The sequence below is a fragment of the Lithobates pipiens genome, unplaced genomic scaffold, assembly GCF_037356315.1.
Source record: "Lithobates pipiens isolate NorthernLeopardFrog02 unplaced genomic scaffold, aLitPip1_a1.2 Scaffold_22, whole genome shotgun sequence".
NCBI classification, from domain to species: Eukaryota; Metazoa; Chordata; class Amphibia; order Anura; family Ranidae; genus Lithobates; species Lithobates pipiens.
The window spans coordinates 177,808,504-177,822,187 of record NW_027507784.1 but is presented as its reverse complement, the minus strand read 5'-3'; the positions used below and the strand labels follow the sequence as shown (position 1 = coordinate 177,822,187).

Genomic DNA, 13,684 nt, shown 5'->3' with positions numbered 1-13,684 from the left:
GTCAGTTGTACTTGCTGTGTCATTGCCATCTGTTTCTGAATTTACTGAAAATATTCAACATAATCTGCATAGAACCTCTTCCGATACCTTCCCTATAGATTCAGAAACTTGTGTTGGGATAATTCATGGCACAGCAACACATAAGTATATGTGCATTGGGGTGTATTGTCATTTGTTATGAATGCACCTAAACAGCATATAAAAAGCACCTACCCTATAGCACACACAGGCACAGATGCAGGAGACCAGTGTTAATTTGGAAACATTTTTCTCAACTAAATTAACACTATTTTAGTTGACTAAAACACAACTAAAATGGCATTTTAGTCAAAAGACTATGACTAGACATAAATAGAAATTTGATGTCAAAATTAACACTGGTTGAGACGCATATCATAGTTCATTCAAAATGAATGAGCTGTACTATTCACCTCAATGAATGAAAGCACAAGTGTTAATACATGCAAAAGACGTAAATGGGACCCTTAAAGGGTTACTAAACCAGATCCCTGCATTCACTATATCTGCTCTCCCACAGTACACTGAAATGCAATTATTTGAGTAAATATAAACTGCTAAATACCTTTTCTCATCAGCAGTATATAGCAGTCTTGTGACTTCTATGAGTAAAGGTTAGAAAGTGCCGTGCTACACGTAGGGATATTAGGCGACTTATATGTCAGAATTACAATGTGCTGTCAACACAGAACCAAAATGAGCATCAATGAGAACACACAGAAACAGGAGCAATGCTGGAGGCAATTTATAGCAAACACTCATTTTGGTAGAAAAATTAATATGGAATGTTCTAATCATGGCATAATAAAGGCAGACCTTCCCATTCACAATCAGTTTGAGAACAGACACAGGAAGACAATCGTTTTTTACTCCAGTACTGTACAGAGAACGTATTTTAAATGGTTTTACACTATGTGGAGATCGCTTTACTCTTATGATGATTAACCAACCGTGAGAGGAGTTTACCTCGTCTGATGTGGAATTGGATTGGTGACCTGCCATACAGCGATCATTTTGGGAGAGCTTATTCTCCCCATGCTCATTTGTCAGCACAAGAGTCCATATAATCTGGTAAGCGCATTAAAAGCTCATCAGTGGTAGCTTACACACCAGGATGCCTCTTTTTGGATTGGCTTGGTTCCCCTCCTATCAAAACTGAAGTTCAACACATCTATGCTATTCATCTCTAAAGATTTCTTTGCAGATGTCACTTATCGACTTTTTTTTTTTCATTTGAATTCACATTCACTGATCAGTGTGGATATTTGTATGATCGTATGATAGATTATTCTTTTATACACACAATTTTTCAATATTGTAATTCTGATATAAGTCACTTAATATCACTACATGTAGCGAGGCCCTAACTTTTTCTGCAACTGGACAATTTTTTGCCAAATTGTGGTACCTGCAGCTGTTCAGTTTAAGGGTTAATAGCACAGTATATTATTAGAGATTAACTTCAATCAGTGTCTGACCGAGCACTGGTTAAAGCTTGTAGGAGGAGCTTTCATTCTCCTCTGACTGTCCTTTGAGGTTGCATTCTGAACACTCTGAACAGTACCGATTGGCCCTGTGCTGGTCACATTACATACCAAACTGAGCATGTGTAGAGATGGATTGGGGAGAGTGGAAGAAGGGGAGGATTATCAATAACAGGATCAAAACAGACTTTTTACACAATGCAAAGGATTAACCCCTCAGGTTCCACAGTGAGTATAACAAGCATGCTTTACTGCATATAGAGACTGATTTTACTGTTGTGTGTTTAGTAACACTTTAACCTGAAAAACTATAACACCAGCTCGGCCATTTCCCTGCTCAAGAGGAGTCCAAGAGAAACGACCACATTTACAAAGTCATGCAATATTTGTAATATTTGTTTCTATGCTCAGAAGTACAGATTTTATATATTCTAGCTTTTTTGTTCTTTTTAGCAACAAATATTGTCCGTATAATAGAAGCAATCTTACCCAGTACATAATGCTTGTTGTCTGGCCATATCCAATTAAGGTTTTCTTTGATGAAGTGCACAGAATATGCAGTTAAAAAGAGACATGTGCCCGCTAAAAGCCAAAATGTGCTGTGCTGCAATTACAGCATGAAGAGCGATTAGTACAGTTTATAGCCTTTCATTTATTATCACAAATGACTTAGAGAAATGGCAAGAGACAACAGATATGAATCAATTGCTGGTCTTTTGAGAGTTATCCACTTTACAAAGAACAGACACACACACGTCATGACAGGTTGGAAATAAACAGAATTAAGGCCTGTGTCCATGGCATCAGTCTGGCAGGCTTCTGAGATCATTCACAATTCATTGACAAGTGCATTTGAACTGCACCAGGGTTTGCATTTCCATAGACTTGTGTATGATGTGAACAAAAACCCATCCACACTAGCCCTTAACATGATACATGCTTATGTGCTGCAAACATTCGGTTTTCATCAGACTTTTCTGTATTTACAAGACTCAAAAGCACAAACATGAATACCTTTATAAGCAAGATTCTGTACCTCAGCCATACCACTAATTTAACAAACAAACCAAGAATCAAAAGTCATGCATTTATAAAGCAAAGACGTGCTGAGAGCTCCCAGGCAACCGTTGGAGGTCCTCCAGGGTGTCCGGCTTCGAGCCAGGATAGACCATCTGAGGGACGCACATTTCTATCAGTGCGGCACCAATCCATTCCTAATTCGGACACTGTGGAGGACCTCCAGCGTTTGCCTGAGAGCTTCCATGACAAGGTGGACCTTCAGACCCTTCAGAGGGCTAAATCTGCTGGCACATACGACCTTGCTCTTTAGGGGGTCCACCAGTTCCAGTAAGAGTCCCCACACATATAGTGGGTCTTTTTTATTCAAGAAACCCCCTATCTCCTTGGTGGTGGTGGAAGTAACCTGGAACACTTCACTCCATTGGAACTATTCCCTTTAACGCTGTGGAATATTTTTCTATGTAATTTATATTTTTATCTTTATTTTACCTCCTTATCTGAAGAGTTTTTGTATACAGCTATATGTATAGATTTTCCTTTGTACTTTTGTGAGAACTCCCGTTATTTCTATAAGTGCAACTTATTTTTATACAGGTCATAATGTAATGACTGATCGGTGTATTTACATGCTAGAGCCAATTAATCCGTGTCGCCTTCAAAGATCTGTAATTTGTATCTTTACATAATGTTTCCCTGCAATTTTCTTAAAGCGGAGGTCCACCCCAAAGTGGACCTTCCGCTCATCGGAACCCTCCCCCCCTCCGGTGCCACAATCGGCACCTTTCAGGGGGGAGGGGGGTGCAGTTACCTGGATAATCCAGGTAACTGCACCCACTTCCGGGATAGCTCTCTGCGGAAAGGGGCGTAACTTACGCCCCTTTCCGCAAGTGCCCGCCCCTTCCCGCAAGTGCCCCGCTGCCTGCTGGGAAACACACAGATCCCAGAGGCAGCGGGGAGCGTCCCTATTGCGCAGCGCGATTCGCGCATGCGCAGTAGGGAACCGGGAAATGAAGCCGAAAGGCTCCATTTCCTGATTCCCATACCCAAGATGGCGGCGGCAGGACCCGACAGGCGACCTAGAGATCGGCTTCGGGTGCCGACATCACGGGCGCGCTGGACAGGTAAGTGTCACTATTTTAAAAGTCAGCAGCTGCAGTATTTGTAGCTGCTGGCTTTTAAAAAAAAAAAAAAAACGCGGAGTCCCGGTGGACTCCCGCTTTAATATACAACAGAAAAATAACTGTATATTATAAAATAAATGGCTACCCTTTCTTAGTTTTCACCAAGCTCAACAATACTCTTAAAGTAAAGCCTTATTGAAATAACTTGGTGGCAGTGGTGGGTAGTCAAAGATAGGAAAAGTTATACATAAGAGGACTATTAGAGCATTTAGCCATTTGTCTCAAGTTGTACCATAAGAATCCAATGCTGAAAATGAGACACTCAATTCAGACCGCTTTTTAGAGATGATTGACATGTGGTGAGGAGGTGATGTGACCCTTACTCACTGCTTGTCTCGACCTCATTTCTGTCAACGCTCTGACGCGTTTCTGTCATCACTTTCGCCAGAGGGCACACTCTGACGAAAGTGATGACAGAAACATGTCAGGACATTGCTACGCAGCTATCTACAGAGTCGGCTTATCATTGTCTGCCCTCCCAGGAACATCGCAGGAGCGGTGAGAGGTTAGAGGGGAATGCACAATTGACATAGTATTGATGTTACATGCCCTTATATTATGCAAACATTGTGAGTATTTGTTTGTGAGATTATTTTAAAATAAATAAAATAATTGTTGTACTGGATTACGCTATGTGGAATTTATTTTATTTTTATCTATTGCTTGCAATGTGCAAAATACAGATAAAAATTGTCCAGTGAACAGCGATTATCCTTTTGATTGATAAGCGTGTTAATTAGCAGGGTCTGGTAAGTGGATCACCTACAGGGCTGTGGCACAAGTGGTGTGGTGATGGAGACTTGGGATCGCTGCTAATATTTTCTTCCACGATTGTCTAGTTTATACTCGCCTGCCATTTCTTAATGGACTTTCACTGAGTGGATCACCATTTGATACTTTAAGTGGACTCTGAAGCAATTGCATTGATATTTTTAAATATTTGCTATTTTTGCACTAGCGCTGCTAATGTTTTACAAATTTTTCTTTGACATATATTTGATGCATCTCGTTTCAGTATAGCAGCTGCTGACTATTGTTTTATTAATATTTTTTCTGTGTGCGCTGAGGGAGGGATACTGAACATAGTTTTTAATATCTCTCATTCTTTGAAACACCTTCATCTGCTGCCTATTGTAACTTGTGTGTGAATGGGGTAGAGGGTAGATAAAAACACAGCTTAATAATCACATTTGTAACCGCCCCCCCCCCCCCACCAACCACACATCTAAATGAGGCCTTACAAAGACCAAAGCGGGTGAGCAGGCTTAAAAATGTAGGCCTATAGATCATTCTGAAGAAATCCATGAGGCACTTGAAATTGTCAACCCACTGCCATCGATCCAGAACTCATTCTAAATGTATTTGTTGGGATCAGAATTATAGTTCAACTTCACAGCTATTTAAGGCTGGGTTCAGACTATTACGAATTGGATACGGTTTTCCTGCATCCAATTCACAATAGCAGGAGATTTTGACCGGCTCTCTATGGAGCTGGTTCACATATCTCTGCTGCGGCTCTGGTGCAAATTTGCACCAGAATAGGAAAGAGCAAGGAAATCCCATAGTGAAGTACCGTAGTGAACTAGAGTCCATTGTCCCTTGGAGGACATCCCGTCGCATGAAACAAATGCGTAATGCAGAGTTTTGTGGCAACGTTATCACACCTTCCTGGAGAGTTGGTGGTGCTGTGCGATATGCTTGTTGCTTGTCATACTGTTTTGTGAGTACTCACTTGGTTTAATAATAAATGTTGTAAAAAACTGTATTTCACTATGGGATTTCCTTGCTTTTTCCTTGGTATGTGTTTTTACTGCTGAGACCTCTATATGAAAAGTGATCCAGTGACCACTTTTGGGATATGTTCTTCATGAGAGAATGAGACTTGCTGAGGTGTGAAAGGAAGATGGCTCATCTATCCATGCGGGATTTGTCATATTTTCAATGCCAATTTAGACCTCCTGTGCTGTGGGGGTCTAAGGATTTGGCAAGCAACATTACAATCACTGGGTGCTTGGTGCACAGCAGTTGCATGAAGAAGAGTTTGTAAACTTTTGGTGGACTTTGATATTTTGTTTGTAAGATTTTATTATTTTTTCGTTTGTTATACACTATACAGTATATTGATTCAGAAGTTTTCCTGACAGCACAACAATATTTTTTTCAGTGGTCAATTCACGGTCTCGTCCTGTTCTGCACATGCTTAGTTGCGCTCTATTCTCAGCACTGTGCCTAAAATCAAAGCCACTAGAGACCAATCAGCTGACCACTTTAAGATTTACTGTTGCTGAAGGGAGAAGAAAGCAACAGGAATGAGACTGTGCTGAAGGAACACAGATTAGGGAGGAAGAAAAGAAAAGCAGGAGAGGTGACAAAACAAACTCTGCTGCCAGGGAGACACAAGAGTTAAATTGATAAGGATAGTGTCTTATCCTACCTCCCTGATATTCTCTTCTTACTCCCTCATGGCAGCCTCTGAACTTCAGCACTGTAAAGCTTCTGACAACCCCCCTCTATTTGAACCAAAACATACAATCAAAGCTGGAAATGTATTGTACATAATTTAATTGAAGAAAGTAAAAGTTTTTGGGACCAATGAGAGGGGGAGAGTTACCAATTAATAAGTGACTGCTCTGGGATTCAACAAAATGCCGGCCTCCAGCAAGAAGAAACCGAAGCAATGCTAGAGACAATTTACAGCCCCCTTTTTTGTTAGAATAATTCTTAATGTGCACTATATGTTCTTTTGTTAAAGAACATTATACTGTAATGGGCAACGTTCCACTTTGAAAGCAACTTCTATTTGCCATAATTGAACTTCAGCCCCAGGCAACAAATTGTCAGGTGACAATTCATGAATGTGTTGGAGCTGCAGTGATGAAACCACCATCTTCCCACTGATGCTTCCCCCTTCCCACCACACTGTAGTGGTAGAAGCAGAAAAATGAACATGTGGGATAAAATATTTGAGCTTTCTGCTGAAAGGAGATAAAAATAGCAGTTCACACAACTGCCAATTCATCCTTACTCTAAGGCCGCGTACACACGGGCGGACTGTTCGCCCAACTTTGTCCGCTGAACAGTGTTTGGGCGGACAGTCCGCTCGTGTGTGGGCTTTCAGCGGACAGTTTCAGCGGACAGTTGGACGGACAAGGTTTTTCGGAAATTCCGAAAAACTGTCCGCTGAAACCTTGTTTCAGCGAACAGCCCGCTCGTGTGTAGGCTTGTTCGTCAAACAAAGTTGCGCGCATGCTCAGAAAGGATTTTCACGCCGAAAGCTATAATGCAGTGTATAGGACGTCGTATTTTTCGTCCCGTCGTACGTGCTGTTCACGTCATCGCGCACGGTTTCAGCAAACTGTTCGTTCGTCGTGTGTGGGCATGTCCGTCCATGCTAATTTTGAGCGGACTGTTTGCTGAAACTGTTGGACGGACAAAGTTGGGCGAACAGTCCGCGCGTGTGTACGCGGCCTAAGTAATATATGAAATTCAAAGAACAGCATTTTCTTACAATTAAAATACACATCATGGGTTAAAATGAAAGTATCCACTTCTTTATTAACACAAAAAGTGCCCAACTTACCTTAGAAATGAACCTTTTCAGTACGATTACAAATAGCAAAGGGGAAGCTGCCACTCCAAATATTATGCCAGCAACATAGAAAGCTGCAGAGGTCCTAGAAAAGCAAATAATAAAATAAGGAAATCCACGCACAAGCTATTTGCACTCAGTATATTTTTATCAATTTAACAAAAGTGGGGTCGAGAAAACATGTACAGAGAACTGTGAAGAGTTTATAACAGTCATTCTGAATCATGCAAAGTGAGATATACAAATCACCATGGCCATAGAACCATTGTTGAAAAAAAAAAAAAATTGTAAATTCTGTAGGTTCCATTTTTATCAGTAGTTTTTGCAGAGTATGACATGTCACTCACAAGATATTTTAATCACTTAAGCCCAGGACCATTTTGCTGGCCAAAGACCACAGCACTATTTGCGATTCGGCACTGCATCGCTTTAACGGACAATTGCGCGATTGTGCGACGTGGCTCCAAATCAAAATTGACATATTTTTTCCCCACACATAGAGCTTTCTTTTGGTGGTATTTGATCACCTCTGCGGTTTTAATTTTTTGCGCTATAAACACAAAAATAGCGAAAATTTTTGAAAAAAAAAAGCATTATTTTTTGCTATAATAAAATATCCCCCAAAAATCTATATATAGAAAAAAAAAAAAATCTTCAGTTTAGGCCGATACGTATTCTTCTAAATATTTTTCTTAAAAAAAAAAAAGCATTTATCGATTGTTTTGCGCAAAAGTTATAGCGTCTACAAAATAGGGGATAGTTTTATGGCATTTTTATTATTATTATTATATTTTTTTTTACTAGCAATGGCAGCGATCAGCGTTTTTTTATCATGACTGCGACATTATGGCAGACAAGTTGGACAATTTTCGGACCATTCACATTTATACAGCGATCAGTACAATTAAAATTGCATTGATTACTGTGTAAATCTGACTGGCAGTGAAGGGGTTAACACTAGGTTGCGCTGTAGGGGTTAAGTGTGTCCTGGGGAGTGTTTCTAACTGTAGGGGGTTGGGCTATGTGTGACATCACTGATCATAGCTCCCAATCACAGGTAGCTATGATCAGTGACACTGTCACTAAACAGAACGGGGGGATGCTCGTTTACACGAGCATCCCCCCCCCCCCGTTCTTCCTCTCCGTAAGACGATTGCGGGTATCCCCGAGGTCGAGTCCGTAGGACCCGTGACCCAACTCATGGAGCTCCTGAGCAGTGCGCGCGCCAGCGGCAGCGCTCACACGATGGCAAATTCAAAAGGGACGTACAGATATGCACATTTGCCCAGCTGTGCCATTCTGCCGATGTACATCGGCGTGTGCCAGTCGGGAACTGGTTAATAAACAAATTCTTAAGAGAAAAAAAAAAGGATAAAGCAAATCAAAGACAAAGGCCCCGTTTTCTGTAGTGTTAGTTTTGTATTATTTTTTGTTTGGTGTGACTCGTCACCACCAGATTATTTGTATTTATTTTTAAGTAAAACTTTACTGACCATTCTGGTAGTCTGTGTCTTGTAATGACATCGCTTCACTGCCCACTGACCATTTGCCACACACTGACAAATTGGTCTGCATGGCTGTTGTCCCAGAAGGAAGCCTCTTCTGAAGATGATGCACAAGAAAGCCCACAAAACAGTTTGCTGAAAAAAGCAGACTAAGGCCGCGTACACACGCGGGGACTGTTCGCTCAACTTTGTCCGTCAAACAGTTTCAGCGGACAGTCCGCTCAAAATGAGCATGGACGGACTTGGCCACACACGACGAACGAACAGTCCGCTGAAACCGTGCGCGATGACGTGAACGGCACGTACGACGGGACTAGAAAACGACGTCCTATACACTGCAATGCAAACTTTGGCGTGTAAATCCTTTCTGAGCATGCGCGGAACTTAGTTTGACGAACAAGCCTACACACGAGGGGACTGTTCGCTGAAACAATGTTTCAGCGGACAGTTTTTCGGAATTTCCGAAAAACTTTGTTCAGCAGACTGTCCACTGAAACTGTCCGCTGAAAGCCCACACACGAGCGGACTGTCCGCCGAAACACTGTTCAGCGGACAAAGTTGAGCGAACAGTCCCCGCGTGTGTACGCGGCCTAAGAACATGGATTACTGGAACCATGTCCTGTGGTCTGATGAGACAAAGATAAACCTATTTGGTTCAGATGGTGTCAACCGTGTGTGGCAGCAACTAGGCAAGAAGTACAAGGACGTGTGTCTTGACTACAGTCAAGCATGGTGGTGTGTCATGGTCTGAGGCTGCATGAGTGCTCCTGGCACTGGGGAGCTACAGTTCATTGAGGGAACCATGAATGCCAACATGTACTGTAACATACTGAAGCAGAGCATGATCCTCTCCCTTTGGAGACTGGGCCGCAGGGCAGTATTCAAACATAATAACGACCCCAAACACACCTCCAATGATGACCACTGCCTTGCTAAGGAAGCTGAGGGTAAAGGTGATGGACTGGCCAAGCATGTCTCCAGACCTAAACTCTATTGAGCATCTGTGAGGCATCCTCAAAACGGAAGGTGGAAGAGCGCAAGGCCTCTAACATCGACCAGTTTGGTAATGTCGTCATGGAGGAGTGATAGAGGACTCCAGTGACAACCTGTGAAGCTCGGTTTAGACAATAATGGCTGTGAGTTATTTTGAGGGGACAGCAAATTTACACTGTTCTACAAGCTGTACACTTATTACTTTATCGTGTAGCAAAGTTTAATTTCTTCTGTGATGTCACATGAAAAGATATAATAAAATATATTTACAAAAATGTGAGGGGTGTACTCACTTTTGTGAGAGACTGTATGTCACTGAAAAGGCTTTTGTAAGTGACCCCGTGATGAATGGGTCACTTAAAAGAAAAAAAATACCATGTTAATACACTTACCTACTTAATTTTCCAGCAAAGTAAAACAATAAAAAGCCACTTATAAAGAGGGCAAAAAGCCGTGGATTGAACCCTAAAAATAAAATACAAAGATAGATGTAATAAGTTAGAGCTAGAACAATGATATGTGAATAGTATGTAAAAGGCAGCTAGCAAGAAGTATACAGAATACCCACATATAACAATATTAAAACTGCAGCGTCTTAATATAGCGATAACAGATTAAATAATCAAGCGAATAATACATTGAAACATCTACTGTAAATCATATCATGTGCATAAGGGCTCCTTCACATGGATGTGTCCGTGTACGGAGCCCGCTCTGCTCAGCGGGGGATCGCTCCGTCGATCCCCACTGAGCAGGAAGATGACAGGTCTGTCTCTGCACACTGTGCAGGGACGGACCTGTCAGAGCGCCACTCTCCCCTATGGGGGATCGGATGAAGATGGACCATTGAGTCCGCTGCCACCTGATCCGATCCACAGATGGATGGAAAAATAGTTTTTTCCTCCGTCACACTTTTTCGGATCGGAGCGGGTCGGAGTGGGTGAGCGCGAACATCCTTCCCTCCATAGTCCTCTATGGAGTGTCCGTTCAGGTCCGTCTAAAAAACTGACAAGCGGAGCCTGTGTGAAAGGGGCCTAGAAAATGTGAAAGTAAAGATCACATTCAAAAGGATACATACATAAACTAAAAAGGCCTTTGACTCAAAAAATTTAACACTTTTACCATACAAAAACAGGAACACCACATGTGACTGAGGGCAAGACCACACTCACCGGCTGCCAGTGCAGCAAGCCACACATTGGGAATGATCACTCTCAGCTTCCATTCTATTGACCACCAGCTCTATCCATCCACCTGAGATCCTGTGGTTGTGACAGCAGTAGCCCACCACTGGGGAAGTTAGAAAGGCCCACAATGCCACTCCTCCGCTGCCAGTTCCAACGTCTTCACTCTGCTTTTTTTCCCCCCAACTCCTCCTCCTTCATGTTTTTGGATGGTGGAAGTCTTACAATGCCCTGAAATAGTACTCTGGCTGAATGTTTAAGATCACATAAAAGCCCAATAAAATACATGTTTTTAGTTGTAACATGACAAAATGTGAAAAATTTCAAGGAGATATGAATACTTGAATGAATACATTCTTTGAGTCAAAAGGACTTTTTAGTTTATGTATGTATCTGATCATCACTTTCATGTTTTGTTTTTTTTTGTTTTTTTTTAACCACTTTCAGACCGGACCATTTTGCTGGTAAATGACCAGAGGTCTTTTTACACTTTGGCACTGCGCTGCTTTAACTGGTAATTGCGCGGTCATGCAATGTTGTACCCAAACAAAATTTGCGTCCTTTTCTTCCCACAAATAGAGCTTTCTTTTGATGGTATTTGATTGCCTCTGCGATTTTTATTTTTTGCGATATAAACGTAAAAAGACCGCAAATTTTGAAAAAAAATGATATTTTCTACTTTTTGTTATTAGAAAAATCCAATAAACTCAATTTTAGTCATACATTTAGGCCAAAATGTATTCAGCCACATGTCTTTGGTAAAAAAAAAGTCAATAATTGTATATTTATTGGTTTGCGCAAAAGTTGTCACATCTACAAACTAAGGTACGTTTTCTGGAATTTACGCAGCTTTTAGTTTACGACTGCCTATCTCATTTCTTGAGGTGCTAAAATGACAGGGCAGTACAAAACCCCCCCAAATGACCCCATTTTGGAAAGTAGACCCCCTAAGGAAATTGATAAGAGGCATGTTGAGCCCATTGAATATTTTATTTTTTTGCCTCAAGCGATTGAATAATGACAAAAAAAAATTTTTTTTTTTTTTTTTACACAAAGTTGTCACTAAATGATATATTGCTCACACATGCTATGGGCGTATGTGAAATGACACCCCAAAATAAATTCTGCTGCTTCTCCTGAGTACGGGGATACCACATATGTGGGACTTTTTGGGAGCCTAGCCGCGTACAGGGCCCCGAAAACCAAGCACCGCCTTCAGGCTTTCTAAGGGCGTAAATTTTTGATTTCACGCCTCACTACCTATTACAGTTTTGAAGGCCATAAAATGCCAAGATGGCACAAAACCCCCACAAATGACCCCATTTTAGAAAGTAGACACCCCAAGCTATTTGCTGAGAGGCATGTTGAGTCCATGGAATATTTTATATTTTGCCACAAGTTGCGGGAAAATTACAAACTTTTTTTTTTTTTTTTTTTTTTTCACAAAGTTGTCACTAAATTATATATTGCTCATGCATGCCATGGGCATATGTGAAATGACACCCCAAAATAAATTCTGCTGCTTCTCCTGAGTACGGGGATACCACATATGTGGGACTTTTTGGGAGCCTAGCCGCGTACGGGGCCCCGAAAACCAAGCACCGCCTTCAGGCTTTCTAAGGGCGTAATTTTTTGAGTTCACTTCTCACTACCTATTACAGTTTTGAAGGCCATAAAATGCCAAGATGGCACAAAACCCCCACAAATGACCCCATTTTAGAAAGTAGACACCCCAAGCTATTTGCTGAGAGGCATGTTGAGTTCATGGAATATTTTATATTTTGCCACAAGTTGCGGGAAAATTACAAACTTTTTTTTTTTTTTTTTTTTCACAAAGTTGTCACTAAATGATATATTGCTCATGCATGCCATGGGCATATGTGAAATGACACCCCAAAATAAATTCTGCTGCTTCTCCTGAGTACGGGGATACCACATATGTGGGACTTTTTGGGAGCCTAGCCGCGTACGGGGCCCCGAAAACCAAGCACCGCCTTCAGGCTTTCTAAGGGCGTAAATTTTTGAGTTCACTTCTCACTACCTATTACAGTTTTGAAGGCCATAAAATGCCAAGATGGCACAAAACCCCCACAAATGACCCCATTTTAGAAAGTAGACACCCCAAGCTATTTGCTGAGAGGCATGTTGAGTCCATGGAATATTTTATATTTTGCCACAAGTTGCGGGAAAATTACAAACTTTTTTTTTTTTTCACAAAGTTGTCACTAAATGATATATTGCTCACGCATGCCATGGGCATATGTGAAATGACACCCCAAAATAAATTCTGCTGCTTCTCCTGAGTACGGGGATACCACATATGTGGGACTTTTTGGGAGCCTAGCCGCGTACGGGGCCCCAAAAACCAAGCACCGCCTTCAGGCTTTCTAAGGGCGTTACAGTTTTGAAGGCCATAAAATGCCAAGATGGCACAAACCCCCCCCCCCCCAAATGACCCCATTTTAGAAAGTAGACACCCCTAAATTTAGGGGTACACTAGTGAGACTAGGTAATAAATGGCGGGTGCCCTGAAACTATAAAAAAATAACTAACCAACCAGCGTCACCTGTAACAGTTATATGGTGATCACTGGTGAAAGGGTTAACTAGGGGGCAATCAGGGGGCTTTATGCGGTAGTATATGGGGGTCCCTGGCGCTATAAAAAGCTGCGGCGAACCTAAATACCTACCTGCCTAACTAGCGTCACCTG

At 41.6% G+C, this 13,684-nt stretch overlaps 1 protein-coding gene across 1 annotated transcript in view; it reads right to left on the bottom strand.

The window, feature by feature from the left end:
* NEMP2 (nuclear envelope integral membrane protein 2) overlaps positions 1 to 13,684 on the bottom strand; it is a 75,344-nt gene that overhangs the window by 18,916 nt on the left and 42,744 nt on the right. Inside the window, exons 4-6 of the mRNA XM_077448670.1 lie at positions 10,183 to 10,255; positions 7,284 to 7,377; positions 1,992 to 2,106 (exon numbers count right to left, since the gene is read on the bottom strand). Coding sequence (XP_077304796.1) covers positions 1,992 to 2,106; positions 7,284 to 7,377; positions 10,183 to 10,255 — 282 coding nt within the window. The remainder of the gene's footprint in view (positions 1 to 1,991; positions 2,107 to 7,283; positions 7,378 to 10,182; positions 10,256 to 13,684) is intronic.